The 17,160-nt window shown below is 33.2% G+C and overlaps 1 protein-coding gene across 1 annotated transcript; it reads left to right on the top strand.

Moving 5' to 3' along the window:
- On the top strand, positions 6,676-16,378 carry LOC109716028 (salicylate carboxymethyltransferase). The gene is made up of 4 exons (XM_020241301.1): positions 6,676-6,790; positions 7,152-7,568; positions 10,691-10,969; positions 15,825-16,378. The coding sequence occupies exons 1-4, from the start codon at positions 6,716-6,718 to the stop codon at positions 16,224-16,226; spliced, it is 1,173 nt and encodes a 390-aa protein (XP_020096890.1). The 5' UTR covers positions 6,676-6,715; the 3' UTR covers positions 16,227-16,378.

Raw genomic sequence — 17,160 nt, 5'->3', positions numbered from 1 at the left:
TCATTTATTTCTATTCAACAACTCACATTTAATTTTTTTTAAATTGTGACCTGCAATAGCAAGTCACTTTGAGAGAAACACCAGTTACCAGATACTCCAAAAAAGTTATTTTGATTTTTTAATATATGGATAATTTAATAATCTTATTTTCACCGTAAAAAATCAAATCTCTATTCTCTCTTTGTTTTCTTTTTCTCTCTCTATCTTTCCTCTTTATCCACAGTAAAAATGTAAACGGGTAGGATTCGGGTTTAGATTCAAATTTAGATAAAATTATGGATATCTGTACCCTTTGACATGTGTAATCCACAAATATTTTGTCATTTCATATCCGTAATCCATAGATATTTCATTAAAAAATATTACGACATATTAAATACATTGGATTTTAAATTCTTTTTTCCTACATTTCAAAATTTTTTAAAGTTTGTAATAAAAAATTAATATCTAAACTAGAGGAATTTAAAAATTTCTTAAACAAATTAAATATGTTGAATTCGTTATTAGCAACATTAAATTTGTTAAACCGACCGTCCCTAGAGCAAGTGGCAAAGGGCTTGCTGGTTGGTACCTGAGACCTATGTTCGAATCCTAGTTGATTCACATTTCCAGCTAAGTTTATTTCTAAAAAAAATAAACGAAGCGGGTAGCGTGCAAACTATCTCTCAAAAAAAAAAAAAAAAAACATTAAATTTGTTAAAATAGTAACACAAAATTTCTCTTATTTAAATTTAAATTTAAATATTTAAACTCAACATATTTATTATTATTTCTAAAATTTCTAAAATTTAAATTAATACCTATATTAGAGAAATTCTAAAATTCTTAAAATTAATGCCTAAAATTTGGGATATCAATAAAATTTTAAATTAATGCTTAAATTAGTTGCAAAATTAATGCTAAATTTGGGATATTAATCAAAACTTTCTTAAAATTTTGTGTAATTTAATTACAGAAATACTCTTGCATGAAATAACTTTTTAACCTGCTACATAATGAAATGATATTTTTAACGTTCATTAATCAACAGTTAAGATTTTTTTTATTTTTTTATAAAACAGTTACGTGTCGCGCTCGTGCATCGAAAATGTCTTACGAAAATCAATAAAAAGAACATGTGACTCTTTGGAGCGTATTTTTGATTGTTTTTGGTGAGTTTCCAATGGTAGAAAAATGATGATCCAAAACACAAGTGCATGACACCTGATTGTTTTAACAAAAAAGTTATCAATATATAAAAAGTGTAATAGAAAATGAAAATAGAAATAATCTGAATATTTAAATATAAGATGCGATCGATGTCAATGAACGCATGGTACATGTTCGTGCGAATTATACTTTTTCTCAAAAAAATAAATGAGAATGAAGACCAACATGAGAAGCTCAAGAAGAACTTAAATTTCAAATATTGTGTGATTCAAACATATTGAAATATTGAACTATACTCTCTCTCTCTCTCTCTCAATAGTGCACAATTCAACATTGGCTTGTGGAACATATGCGACACAAATCATGAAAATTAAGGTATAGTTGATCAATCAATTAATTAATCACGTGACACTATATCCAGATACCCTTTGAACATATTATATACGCAACATATATAAAAAAAATTTGAAAAAAAATACAAAATTTATGAAAAAGGTGTTTACAAGGGTGCTTTTCACGTAGCGTGTGCAACGTATGGATAGATAGATAAATAGATAGATAGATAGATCAATACGAAGGCGTTGTATTCAAGCTAAGTAATTGAATTAAGCACATGCTTCAAACCATATTATGATTTATTGTGTTGTACCTCAATTTCACTTCATAGAATGGAACGAATGGTCAATGTACGAAGCAATGTACTTAAGGAGCTCTTAAATGTTACCATGTTTAGTAATTTAACACTCCCTACACGCTACAACTATCTCTCAAAGTCCCCCACACGTTTATCATGTTTGATAATTTGATTTCTTAATATATATATATGGCTAAATTACATAAAATTCTCTGTCAAAATTTGATTTTTCACTTTTTTTCCTGTCATTTAAAAACCTACACTTTGCCCTCTTATAAAATGAAAAATGTTCACAGGGGGTATGGTGTGTAAAATGACTATTTTGCTCCTCACCATTTTCGTCTCCTCCATTATCTTTCTCAACCGCCGTCTCAATCGGCCGCGATTCACACCTCAATTGGCCGCGATTTCTCTCTATTTCCTTCACCACATGTTCCCCTTCTCCTCCTGCACCCTCACCGCCCCTCGACTTCGGCAACAGTAGGGAGAAAATCGAGATGGGCGTTGATGGAAAGAGGTAGACAAGGGCAACGAGGGCGAAGACGAGATGGCGAAGGAGGGCGAAGGGGATGTGGGCGAGGGCGAGGGCGAGGGCAAGGCAGTGGAGGAGGGCGAGGCGGCGGCAAGGCGGCGAGCCGAAGGGAGGCGAAGCAACAGCGAAAGAGCGGAGGAGTATTTTTGGCATAAAAAAATATTTTATAACGGAACCCTAACGGTAGGGGGTGAAGTGCACATTTTTTATTTTACAAGGGAGCAAAGTGTAGGTTTTTAAATGACAGGGGGGAAAAGTGAAAAATCAGGTTTTAGGCGGGTTTTTTTGTAATTTAGCCTATATATAGAGCTAGGCTGGTATACTATCGGTAGCATGGAGGCCTCCGTACTATCAAATTATTTTCAATCATGCGGCTTACAAATCGACGATCAGCTCCGTTAGACTTAATCTATACTATTAAAAGTATTTATAAACTAAATTTCATTAGTTTTCCATATCCTTTGGTTAGTGATCAAAGGGTCTCAAAATTGACAATTTTAATAATAGATGTGATGCGTTTGTGAATTTAACGGTGTAAAATAATTCAAATCTAATGAGATTTTNAAAATTGACAATTTTAATAATAGATGTGATGCGTTTGTGAATTTAACGGTGTAAAATAATTCAAATCTAATGAGATTTTTATAAAAAGCTCTTTTCACTATTTAGAATAAGATCAGTACCTCTGATTTTAAATTCAAATCTTTTATCATCATTTTTTATGTTTTTATTTTCAGCCATTCATTTTTAGACCATTCGTTTGATAGCTAGATGATACCGAAAAATTACAAAATTTAGTTTCCAAATACTTTCAATAGTCTAGATCAAGTCTAACTGAGCCGATCGTCGATTTGGAAGCCGCATCATTAAAAATAATTTGGTAACACGGTGGCCTCCGTACTACCTATAGTATACCAGCCTAGCTCTCTCTCTCTCTCTCTCTCTATATATATATATATCTATATCTATACTATATATAAAAGCGTATAAAAATTCCGACAATGACAGACGGAATCCAAAAAGAAATAAAAAAATATTCCTTACGAATGATTATGATTTTTTTGTTAAAAAAATCTCAAATAAGAACGAATAGTTATGATCATAACGAATGATTATGATTTTTTTGTTAAAAAAATCTTAAATAAGAACGAACGGTTATGATCATCTATATCTATATCTATATCTATACTATATATATAAAAGTGTATAAGAATTCCGACAATGACAGACGAAATCCAAAAAGGAATAAAAAAATATTCCTTACGAATGATTATGATTTTTTTGTTAAATATATCTCAAATAAGAACGAACGGTTATGATCAATCTATTAAATCTCTACTAAATATTGAAATCNACTTTTTTCCCTGTCATTTAAAAACCTACACTTTGTCTCCTTATAAAATAAAAAATGTTCACAGAAGGTATGGTGTGTAAAATGACTATTTTGCTCCTCACCATTTTTGTCTCCTCCATCATCTTTCTCAACCGCCGCCTCGATCGGCCGCGATTCACACCTCAATCGGTCGCAATTTCTCTCTATTTCCTTCTCCATCTGTTCCCCTTCTCCTCCTGCACCCTCGCCGCCTCTCGATTTCGGCAACAGTAGGGAGGAAATCGAGATGAGCATTGATGGAGAGAGGTAGACAAGGGCAACGAAGGCGAAGGCGAGATGGCGGAGGAGGGCGAAGGGGATGTGGGCGAGAGCGAGGGCGAGGGCAAGGCAGTGGAGGAGGGCGAGGCGGCGGCAAGGCGATGAGCCGAAAGGAGGCGAAGCAACAGAGAAAGGGCGGAGGAGTATTTTTGGCATAAAAAAAAATTTTATAACGGAACTCTAACGGTAGGGGGTGAAGTACACATTTTTTATTTTACAAGGGGGCAAAGTGTAGGTTTTTAAATGACAGGGGGGAAAGTGAAAAATCGGGTTTTGACAGGGGGGTTTTCTGTAATTTAGCCTATATATATAGAGCTAGGCTGGTATACTATCGGTAGCATGGAGGCCTCCATACTATCAAATTATTTTCAATCATGCGGCTTACAAATCGACGATCGGCTCCGTTAGACTTAATCTATACTATTAAAAGTATTTGGAAACTAAATTTCATTAGTTTTCCATATCATTTGGTTAGTGATCAAAAGGTCTGAAAATTGACAATTTTAATAATAGATGTGATGCGTTTGTGAATTTAACGGTGTAAAATAATTCAAATCTAATGAGATTTTTATAAAAAGTTCTTTTCACTATTTAGAGTAAGTTCAGTATCTCTGATTTTAAATTCAAGTCTTTTATTATCATTTTTTATGAAATTTTTATTTTCAACCGTTCATTTTTAGACCATTCGTTTGATAGGTAGATAATACCGAAAAATTATAAAATTTAGCTTCCAAATACTTTTAATAGTATAGATCAAGTCTAACGGAGCCGATCGTCGATTTGAAAATCGCATCATTAAAAATAATTTGGTAACACGNCCTACACCTTTTTATTTTGGTTTCAATTAAAATATATATATATATATATATATATATATATATATATATATAATTTAATCATGTAATAGTACCGACCATCCCTAGAGCAAGTGGCAAGGTGCATGGTGGTTGGTACCCGAGACCCAAGTTCGAATCCTAGTTGATTCACATTTCTAGCTAAGTTTATTTCTAAATGAAATAAATAAAGCGGGTAGCGTGCTACCTATCTCTCAAAAAAAAATTGTGGAATGGTAAGCGAACCGGTTGTACCATGTCATCTGTGGACCAGATTGATTGAAGTCCTTGAGCATGGCGTTTTTTTTTTTTTTTTTTTTTTTTTTTTTTTTTTTTTTTTTTTGGAAGAGTCTATTTTTACGGCCGGCTAGAGTAGTTTCCGCAGATGTTTAGTGTGGGCAAGAATTGTTCTCGAAACATCGCTAACATATCATTCTCACCACAAGATTTTCTGGCCCTTCTGTCCACACATAACCTCGATCTCACGAGCAGACGTCTGTGAGCATTAGATTGTTTGTATTATTGTATAGATCAGTAGACGATGATACTAGCGTACATATCAGATTGTTCGATATAATATACTATAACATTAAAAAGCTGCAAATTACAGCTTCTGGTTTTACGCCAAAGGCGTAATTCATCTTTCTGCCCCAATAAAAATAATTTGTCCAACATGTCGGATCGTTGGCGCTGACCATTAATTCAAAAAGCTCGAGCTGTTAGAAATACGCAACCAATTCACTTAAAGCGTACAGATACAGCGCTCACAGATCTTAATTGTGACTTAGCTCACCCGGCCTCATGCCACTTCAAACATATATAACTCGGCCTATCCAGCATCACGTCATTTCGAACGTGACTCGGCCCAACCCGGCCCTCCGCCACATGACAGAATGCTGGCCCATTTAAGCCAACACAACACTTAACTATAATTTCTAGAATGACTGTCCAGTTTGGTTTGGGGATAAAGTTGAGATAACGAAAGTTATCCCCACTATTCCGCCAAACGAGATGTTTTTTGGCCGGAATATTTTATCCCAGTCAAACCTTACTATTCCCAGCTATTCCGGAATAGTTTGGGATTTGCAATTCTACCATTTTGGCGGAAGAGTGCTATTCCAAGCTTTAATTTCAAACTTTATTTAAATTATAAATTGAATTAAAACTAAATTATATAGATATATATAATATGCTATATATTATAATTAATAATATATTATTTTTATTATAAAATTATTAATTATACTATATTGCTACATATTATTTATATTTAAATATTATAATACATTATTTTTTATTAAATTTAAGTTTAAGTAGAATTTTTTAAAAATTATATATATAAAAATTATTTTTATTAAATCATAATTTTTTAATAAATTAGTTTTATTCAATATTATAATGAGTTATTTTTATTAAAATTATATTTTATATCAAATGCAACGATTATTGTTTTCTACTGTTCTCTACTATTCCGTAAAATTAACCAAATACAATTTTAATTATTCCTAAAAATACCAGCGTTACAATCTAAACATAATTTTATTTCTGACTATCCCAAAATAGCAAACTATTTCAGCAGTAAAAAAATTTATCATAATATTCGCTATCTCTGAACCAATGGCGGCCAATTAAAGGAATAACCAAACTATCAAAGCTTCTCGTACTTGCTCTCTTGTAGCAGGTCCACATTTTAGATTCTCCACATGTGATGTTATATAGACAAAAATGGACACCCCAACTAATTAATATGCCAAAACTACAAACAATATTTAACACTTCATGTGCAAAACCAATATAAAGCATATATATAGTATAAACCATGAACTCTATAAAAGCCTAACTTGTTTCATCAAGGTGCTCCATATAGCTNCTTTCTCTACAACTATTTACTCTTTGTAGCTATAGCTACTAGCTCCATGGAGGTGCAAAGTGTTCTACACATGAACAGTGGAGTTGATGACATGAGCTATGCCAAAAATTCTACCATCCAAGTTTGGATCTAGCCACATCCTTTTATATAAGCATATGTATATGTATATCCATCGTGCTTGTTTGGTCCGGCTGGAGCTTGCGTAGAGTTACTTTTCTAAAAAAAAATTATTGAAAAGTTCTCGTTACGTTTCTTCCTCGCCAAAAATTGTTGAAAAGCTTATTGTTGGCCTTTTACTTCAACCAATTTAACTACATACATACATGTTTTGTGTTTTATTTTGTTTTAGAGATTAAGAAAAGATTTTTTCTGCATGCGTATATCTCAAAAGTTCTGAAGAAGCAGTTCCAAAAGCCAAACCAAACAAATGTGGAAACTCACTTCTCTCGCTAACTGACAAATACTAAATTCCTTTTAAGCAGAAGATCATACTAAATTCGACGAACACCGCGAGACAGGAGGCAGCCGTCAGCTCGTTGCAAGCGACGGGTTTCCCTACGCAGATGACCGTCGCCGACCTAGGCTGCTCAGTAGGTCCGAATGCACTACAGATGGCCTCCGAAATCGTGGAGGCGATCGCACAAGCGAGCCGTCAGTTCAACCGCAGGCCACCGGAGATCCAAGTCTTCCTCAACGACCTCCCGGGAAACGACTTCAACACCATGTTTGACTTGCTGCCTGAGTTTTACAGGCTTAGAGAAGTGAAGTTACAAGAGAGTGAGCAGCAAAAAGTGCACTGCTTCATATCAGTGGTTGCTGGATCTTTCTATGGGAGGTTGTTTCTGAGCAAGAGCTTGCATTTTGTGTACTCTTCCTCCAGCCTTCATTGGCTCTCCCAGGTTCACACAACTTATCCCTCTCTCTTTTATGCATGCGTAGATCCTCTAGGGTACAGAAGGTAATTTTTAGAGGCCGTTTAATTCGACGTAATTATGAATGCACCGTAGTCAGATATGCATATAGTTAAAAATACAATTACTTTTAAAGATAGTTTTTAAGATATCATTTGGTTCGGGAATAAGCAAAAAGTGGCTATTCCAGGGATATGTATAAATTGAGGTATAAGCGGGATTAAACCAATTTTGTGTTTGGATGAAAATTAGGTTATATCTGAGAATAAAAAAAATAGCGTTTGGTTAGATAAAGTGGAATAAGAATTTAGAAGGATAGTGAATTTTTATAAATAAAAATAAGGATATTATCCTCTTATTATATTAGATTTTGAATTTTTAAAATTTTAAATTTATACTTTTAAATTTAAAATTTTAACTTTGAAATTTCAAAATTTGAAATTAAAATTTTAAATTTAAAATCTCAAATTTTAAATACAAAATTTTTAATTTTAAATTTCAAACTTTAAATTTAAGATCAAATTTAAATTTCAAAAATATAAAATATCAAAATGTAAATTTCAAAAATATAAAATATCAAAATTTAAATTTAAATTTTAAATTTTAAAATTTAAAATTACAAACTTTTATTTTGAGATTATAAATTATAAATTTTAAAAATTTAAATTTTTAAATTTTTAAATTTTTAAATAAGAATAGGCATGGGAGCAATTAATAAAAATAATTTATTACAATAAATTTATAAATTTTTTTAAAATTCTACTTAAACTTAAATTTAATAAAAANTTTTTTAAAAATTCTACTTAAACTTAAATTTAATAAAAAGAATTTATTATAATATTTATATATAATTTATTATAAAATTTATTATAATATTTAAATATAAATAATATATCTTAATATAGTACGATTAATAATTTTATAATAAAAATAATGTATTATAATATATAACATATTATCTTTATATATTACCAGATTGCTAGCTGATTACTAGCTAGTTGCAGAAATCTTTTTTTTTTTTTGAGATAGGTAGCACGCTACCCGCTTCGTTTATTTTATTTATAAATAAACATAGCTTGAAATGTGAATCAACTAGGATTCAAACTTGGATCTCGGGTACCAACCATCAAGCCCTTTGCCACTTGCTCTAGGGACGGTCGGTGCTAGTTCCAGATATCTGAAATAAGAAAAGGAGATCGATGTATGACAGATCAACTTGGTAGTTCATGACAGCCGGCATACGCTCCAACGAGCTTCCCACTTTGAAGGGGAAAAAAAAATTCCGTTTGACTATTCTCGCTCATACAGATCTCAAGTTCGAAGCCTAGCTGGCAGAAGCATGTTATCATATTAGATTAGGCTGACGAATCGAAACAATATTCATAATGTCTAACAGTGACAACGGATGAATCTAGTATTGGTGTTGTTATCGTAGTCATTGTTACAACTACAGGGCAAGAACTGTAGCTAGTGGCTGGAAGTCTCTTTTGCGACAGCAACACATTAATTCAGAGGGGCAAGCTCTTACCTGGCTGGCACGTCCAGTCAGTCGGTCAGGACTCTAAATCAACAATTTTTTCATAGTGCTGCCGGCAAAAGCTAATCAGTTGATCACAATAAAGAGCACGTGTTCAGCCATCTAATAATCGCAAAAATATAGGTCTCTTTGCATCTTGATTGGCCTAAAACCTAAATAATAAAAATTTGTAATAGTTATATGGGTTAATTTTATTCAAGTCGCGACAAATATAATAAATAGCAAATATACTCCTATAAAGTTTAACTTTCATACGTTATTTCTGCAAAAGTCCTGATATTGTTAAATATGTCTCTGCCGTTAGAATCTGTTAGAAAATTTAGCTAACCGTAGGGTAAATACTTAGGGCGTGTTTGGTTCGAAGTCGGGATCGGAATCAGAATCGGAATCGAAATAAGCTGGAATCGGAATCGGAATGACTCATTACCTAATTCTGTTTGGTTCATCACCTAAATCAGAATCAGAATCGTCGGTGTTTGGTTCAAGTAAATATAAAAAACGTAATCAGATTAATATATTAACTTTATCTTTATAATATATTAATTTAAATTCAAATTAAAAATTAAATATTAAAATTTTACACCAAAATTTTAAAATGATGTCAAAATTTTAAATCCATTTTTTTAAAAAAATTAAACTTTGAAGTTGAGTGGATAATTCGAAATAATGAAACTAAATTTTCATTTATTTAAATTCAAACTTAAAATTACAATTTAAATTTTAATTTGAATCCATAAATTTAATTTAAGTTTTAAATAAAATTTGAATAAAACTTTATATAAATTAAAATTTAATTTAAATTCAAATTCATAAGTTAGATTTGAAATACTTGATTAAATTTTAATTTTTAATTCAAGTTCAAATTAAAAATTTAATTTCTAAATTTTAAACTCATATTTTAATTAAAAAAGTTAAAAAAATAAATTTAATACGAATAAATATCCATTCCATCCGGATTCAACTTCCAATCCGGCCTCCTAGGCCGGATTGAAAAAATGGATGATTGGGGGTTTTCTATTCCACTTGGGAATCGGAATCGGAATGGGACTTCCGCGTACTAAACACCCACAAACGGATTCACCCATTCCGATTCCGATTCCGGGGTGAAAAAGAAGTGAACCAAACACGCCCTGAATCCTAGTTAGTTTTTAATATTTTTACCCTTCTTATATTATACTGTTATGACTTTTGGAGGGACATATTTATGATGGCAAAATTGAAAATATAAACGGTTCTCTAACGGCTCTCTAATCAAACCAGAGGGATATATTTGAAAATATTGGAATTTTTATAAAAATAACATATGAAATTAAGTTGACTTTTATAGGAATATATTTGTCATTCACTATATTTGTAGGAACCCGTATGAAATTAATCCTATTTATATTTATACTCGAGCTATATCAAGCCTAACATGAGTTAGCAGACCCCAACTCATTGAAATTTCGAGCTCGTGTTCGACTTACTGACTAAACGAGTGATCGATCTCTAACATGTTTCTTACTGGCTTATCATGAACAGCGAGCTGGATTGTCGGCCCTATTTGATACAGAGCTCATCATCTCTTTTCCAGGTGCCTCAAATGTTACTAGATGATGGGAGCGAAGTTCCCCTCAACAACAAGGGAAAGATCTACATATCAAGCACTAGCCCACCATGTGTGTTGGAAGCATACAAGAAGCAATTCAAGAGGGACTTCTCCTTGTTCCTCGAGTGCAGGGGGGAAGAGGTGGTGGGGGGTGGCCACATGGTGTTGACATTCATGGGGAGGAGAAGCTCCAATCCCTCACCCCTGATTGATTGCTACATGTGGGAGCTCCTGGCAAAAGCACTTATGGACATGGTCTCAATGGTATGTATGTATGTATGATTCCAATTATCTGTTTGGTCCAATTGGAGCTAGCTTTTTGCTTAAGCAAGAGGTGATATATATATATATATATATATATATATATATATATTAGAGCTTTTCGAGCTTTTCGAGCCTAATTCGAACGAGTCGAGTAATACTCAAGCTCGGCTTGAAATGAATTTCGAGCCTTTTTTTTTGCTCATGCTCGGCTCATTTAATTTCGAGTCGAGCTCGAGCGAACCAAATATCGAGTCGAACGCGAGTCGAACACGAGCCGGCTCGCTCATTTGCCAGCCCTAGGGAAAACCCCTTTTTTGACTAATGTATACAAAAGAATTGTGCTAATCGGATGAGGTGAGACACTTAATTTGACTGTGGGTATACACATGTCTCTGATTTGTTATCTCTATTTTTCTTCTGCTTAAAAATAACAAGAATATATGGAACTTAATTCACCGTCAATTAATCTGCACCTCCTCTTTTTTTTTTTTTTTGAGGAAAAGGTAGGCAGGTGATAATCTTGACTCTAATGAGATCACCTCCTTTTTCTTTTTTTTTTGAGGAAAAGGTAGCATGCTATCCGCTTCATTCATAAAGAAAATGAACTAGGCTACATGAGAGATCACCACCATGTTGTCTGTAAACTTTAGAACAGCTTAAGAACAATTTTCTAGTTATTATTAATAGCAAATTTCTTGTTCCAGTACCATCTTGCATAAATTTTCCTGGCGGCTGAGGCTAGTGAACACCAACTACTTACTCAAGAAGTATATGGTAGCAATTTTTTTCTTGTTTTGTTTACGACAAGTATCTTTTCTTGATAAATTCTGCAGCTATCTGGACTTCTTTCACTCTCAGCAAGATTTCTTCCTACTGTGATGAACATCCTAAGGAAACTAAGCGATGAGGGTCAAAGGCAACAACATCATCCCCCTCAGCCTCCCCAACCACCCCCTCCTAACATTACTGCCCAAAGTTTCAGAGTACAATCTCAGAGGCAACCTCCGTCATCCAACTTGGTTCCTGACTCACTGTCCTCTTCGTCATCCATTTCTTCGAACAGTGGTATTGAGTATGCGAGCCAACCAACATGGAACCAGCTCGGAGAGATTGATTCTGAAGTAAGTACTTCGTAGACACACTTCCAGTTCTGTATAGAGATAAAAAGCCTCCTCCTATTTAGTGGAGAAAAAGGAACTGATTTATTTATTTTTATCTTTTTTTTTAATTTTTTTTATCATTGTTATTAGAAGCTAAAAGTAGAACTAAGAAAAACCTTCCAAGGAATAGTCATCTTTATAAGTGCGTTCCATTAATTTTTTAACTCTGTATTAAAGAATAGTTGAGATGTGGAAGTTGCATATCATTCTCGCCTTGTGTGCCAACAAAAGCGAATAGTTGTTTCCATCACAGCTATGGGAAAAGGGGGTAGACAGAGTTCAAAAAGAAAAGGAAAAAGAAACACTGCAGCAGCATGTGTCCTGTGAGCGAAGATATTCATAGTTTTAAGACTTCATTAAATTTAAAAATGAGCCAGTAATATGGTTTTTCTGCTTACATGTTAATAATTAGTTCTTTTCTTGAGAAATACGGTTATAATGATTGATGGTGTTTTTCGCTGGTTCTAAAAGGAATGCATGCATGTTGTCAGTAACTGTAACAGGTTCTCTGTCAGGGCTAGTGGTTTGATATCAAAAACTTTTATATGATATATAGGGTTCTCCCGGTATGCTGTTGAAACTGTTTTCATTTTCGAGACATCATGAAACCCCTATGATACAATTCGGTCAGCGTCCTTGTGTTAGTTTCTGAATGAAATGCTGCTGAGGGTTCTAACCTTGAAAAATTGTGAGCCTTTTTTTCTTTTCTTTCTTTTTGCCAATCTTCATGGGCATGAATTGGCTTAATGCTTGCTACTGTATGTCGGTGATAGATTGAAGGATCTGGTTTCTGATTTTATACATTTTTTTCAAGTACATTCTGGGAAGAAGTTGTTTACTAAGTTCTTCAAATCAAGTTCAATCCACTGCATTTGAGAAAATGTTGAGTTCACACAAAAATCTCTATCACGGTCACATCATCTTTCATACGAGAATCTTTGCTGGTCCCCGAGATTGCCATCATCTGCTTCCGCACTTGTTGTCAACGCCCGTCAAATTCAATTGTAACCTTCTGCACTATATGTGGTTTCAATATGTTTTAAAGAATCCCCTCCACATCCATGTATGGCTACACTACTATAATTTTAGGAGAAAAAGCACTAGACATGTTACCCTTTAGAATTTATGGTGTTTGATTTATCACATCCTCTTTCAGTGGGAGTGTACTGGTCCCTATGGAGGTCCATAAGTTAATCATGGAACACATGCAATGAGAACCCTTCACTTTAAAGCACAAAGCATGATAATGGGCAATTGAAGCTTAGATTCCAAAAACAAAGGCAAATCACTCATGAAAGGAGTTGAAAAGAAGAGATTGACCAGTAAAATGTTAAAAAAGTTTCGGTGTAGCTTGTGTTGTTCACAGAAAATCAATTATCACATCAAGTTTGATTTAATTCTCTACATCCAAAAACATGAACTCATTAGGATTTGAGGGAGAAGATCAGCAGAGTATGAAGCATGCCAACAGAATGATCTATCATGCTGTTTATGCTATTCTTACATCTGAATTATCGCAGCCATTAGAGGCTTAGATTGCTGTAAACACTCCAGGAACATTCATTCCTTTTTCATTGCATACACTATACACACAGTAAAAGAGGANGTAATATTATATAAAAATTAAACTATTGATTATATAATGTCGAGAATTTCAATCGGCTCGTTTAGAGCTCGAGCTTGGCTCGACTCGAAATTAGGCTCGCTCGAGCTCGGCTCGAATTAATTTCAAGCCGAGCTTGAGCCTAGATTTAGGCTCGAAATTAATTTCAAGCCGAATTTGAGCTGACATAAGCTCGCTCGAGCTCGGCTCGTTTCCACCCCTATATACTCTTATGAGTATAGAGCCCTTCGTACTCATAAGTTATTTTTTATGATGGAGCTTCCGAATCGACGATCCATTCTATTAAATATGATCTAAAGTATTTGAAACTTTAAAAAAATAAATTTTATAATTTTTCGAAATCATAATAAAGTCTATCAAGCAGATATAAAATGAACGGTCAAAATCGAACGACATCCTAACAATGGATGATCGAATTTTTTAAATTTAAGATCGGAGTTATTGATCTTTATCTAGATAGTAAATATAATTTTTTATAAAAAATTTAATTTATTCTAATTTTTTTACACCATTAAACTAGTAAGTATTTCATACCGACCGTTAAAAATTGTCAATTTTGTGACATTTTGATCGTAAAGTAAATGATGTCGAAAAATTATAAAATTTGATTTCTATAAATTTTAAATGCTCTACATAATGTTTAATAGTATGGATCGTCGATTCGGAAGCTTTATCACCGAAAATAATTTATGAGTACAAGAGCGATCGTACTTATAAGAGTATAGTAACCGAACTATCTCTTTCTGCAGAGAGAGAGAGAAGCTAATAAAGACCCTCCAAACAAGAATATACTGAGAGAGAGAGTTTTCTATGTAATACTTGTACATAACATATAGAATGTATTGCAGTTAATTATAACCAATTAATGTTGTTGACATTTTTAAATTTAAGCTCGGAGTTATTGATCTTTATCTAGGTAGAATTTTTTATCAAAAATTTAATTTATTCTAATTTTTTACACCGTTTAACTAGTAAGTATTTCATACCAGCTGTTAAAAATTGTCAATTTTGTAATCAAAGGTCTCTCTCTTTCTGTAGAGAGAGAGAGAGAAGCTAATAAAGACCCTCCAAACAAGAATTTACTGAGAGAGAGAGTTTTCTACATAATACTTGTATATAACATATAGAATGTATTGCAGTTAATTATAACCAATTAATGTTGACATTTTTAAATTTAAGATCGGAGTTATTGATCTTTATCTAGGCNAAATCAAATTTCATACATTTTCGATATTGTTCTCTTATCCATCGAGTGGACACAAAAATGAACGGCTGAAAATGAATATTTTTTAAAAAATGATGATAGGAGTTCTGTAGTCAAGATCAAGAGTATAGATCTTGTTTTAAATAGTTTAAAAAATTTTCTAACAAAAATTCAATTGATTTGGATATCTTTACACCGTTAAACGAGAAAAAGCTTCATATCGACCATTAAAATTATAAATTTTGAAACCCTTTGATCATTAGGCAAATGATGTCGAAAAATTTTAAAATTTAATTTCTAAACACTTCAAGTGGTATAGATCTTGTTCAATGGTGCCGATCGTCAATTTGGAGGCTCCATCATCAAAAATAAATGAGTGGCAACGAAGTCCGTTTGCTATCGATAGTATTCTAGCTCAACTCTCTCTCTCTCTCTCTCTCTCTCTTTTTGCTATCAAGTTTTTAGCCATTGGATTAATTTAGTGCGGTCGAGTTTTTCACTGTTGAATCTACCCCTTTGACTATTTCCACCCGTTAGATCATTCTATTCAATCAACTATCCACTCAACCCTAAGAAATCATTATTATCCTAATCGTACAAATCTTCTTCCAAAGGCCCAAAACTTATAAGCGCCAGACGTTTGGTACTATTAATAGTATAATAGCCTAATTTTATTTTTCTATATGGTTTTACTCTACTCCTTTTCGTCTAATATCGTTAGACAGTTCTCAATACCAAACAGACCCTAAATCCCCTAAATCCCACTAAGTATTAGCCTGAAGTCTAAATTAATCCCAGCACAAGCCCATTATTTCTAAAACTCTTTTTTTTTTAATTTTTTTAATTTTTAATTTTTTTTATTTATAGGGTCTAATTGAAGAGGAAAAAGTGGAGTCATTCAATGCTCCCTACTATGCACCATCTGTGGAGGAGGTGAAGGATGAGGTCACAATCCAAGGCTCATTTTCCATCAGCAGAATTGAGATCTTTGAAGTAAATTGGGATGACAATTCCCAAGAAGCCCCTCAAAGTGGCCATAATTCCAACCCCACCCAAATGAGAAATGGTACCATCCCCCATCAAGTGGCCAAAAGTGCTCAAACAATGGCCAAGGGGAATAGAGCTGTTGTTGAATCCATGCTCAAAAGCCATTTTGGAGAAGCCATTATTGAGGACCTGTTTAAGAGATACTGCTTCTTGCTTGAGCAGTTCTATTATAAGAACAAGGCTGAATTGACCAATATACTTATTGTTCTTGTGAAAAATTAAGTATATATAGAAATTTTCTTTTGTTATAATAAGTTTGATGAACACTCCATGTTGTACTTTAAATAGAAAGATATAAAACATGCATATATATACATAAAATTAATGCTGGATTAATTAGTTCTTGCTTAGTTGAGGAGTTTTCCTTTTTCTTCTTTCCTTTTGACTATAATATTCATTGTGATTTTGTGTATATATATGCATGTTTTATATCTTTCTTAGTTGAGGAGTTTTCCTTTTTCTTTNCCGAGATCCTTCATGGCAAATTCGCGTTGTAAAGTAACGATAAGAGCATCGAGAAGAGAAGAGGAACTGCTGGTGACAATTATATCATCAACATACAAGAGGAGAACAAGAGTGCCAGAGGAAGAATGACAAACAAACAACCAGTGTACTCTAAAGGCTTAAGCTGTTAGAGAATGGTGTTTTTAAACATTTTTATATTTAACACTCCCCCTCACGTCTGGGCTCGAGACTTTTTAATCGGCCCATGACGTGGGCTTGAATTAAATGGGAGGAAATTAATATGCTAGGAGCCTGGTGTGACTCGAACTCAGGACCTCCTGCTCTGATACCATGAAAGAAGGGCTAAAGTGCATACCCTCTTGAGTTGTATTAATGAATATATATAGTACAAGAGATTGTCTTACTATAGTAACAATGACTACTATAGTAAGAGTATAACTAGGATTACATGTTATATAATCCTACTCTATAGAAGGCAATGATACTACTCTATATAAGGCAATAAAACACAATATCCTAATATATCGTAACATCCTAATATAGATAAAATATATCGTAACAGTATTTCATACCAACCGTTAAAAATTGTCAATTTTATGATCAAAGGTCTCTCTCTTTCTGTAGAGAGAGAGAGAGAGAGAGAGAGAGAAGCTAATAAAGACCCTCCAAACAAGAATTTACTGAGAGAGAG

The sequence above is a fragment of the Ananas comosus genome, linkage group 10, assembly GCF_001540865.1.
Source record: "Ananas comosus cultivar F153 linkage group 10, ASM154086v1, whole genome shotgun sequence".
Classification (NCBI taxonomy): Eukaryota; Viridiplantae; Streptophyta; class Magnoliopsida; order Poales; family Bromeliaceae; genus Ananas; species Ananas comosus.
Note: the sequence above shows the minus strand (reverse complement) of the source record. Positions and strands in the feature narration are given on the sequence as shown.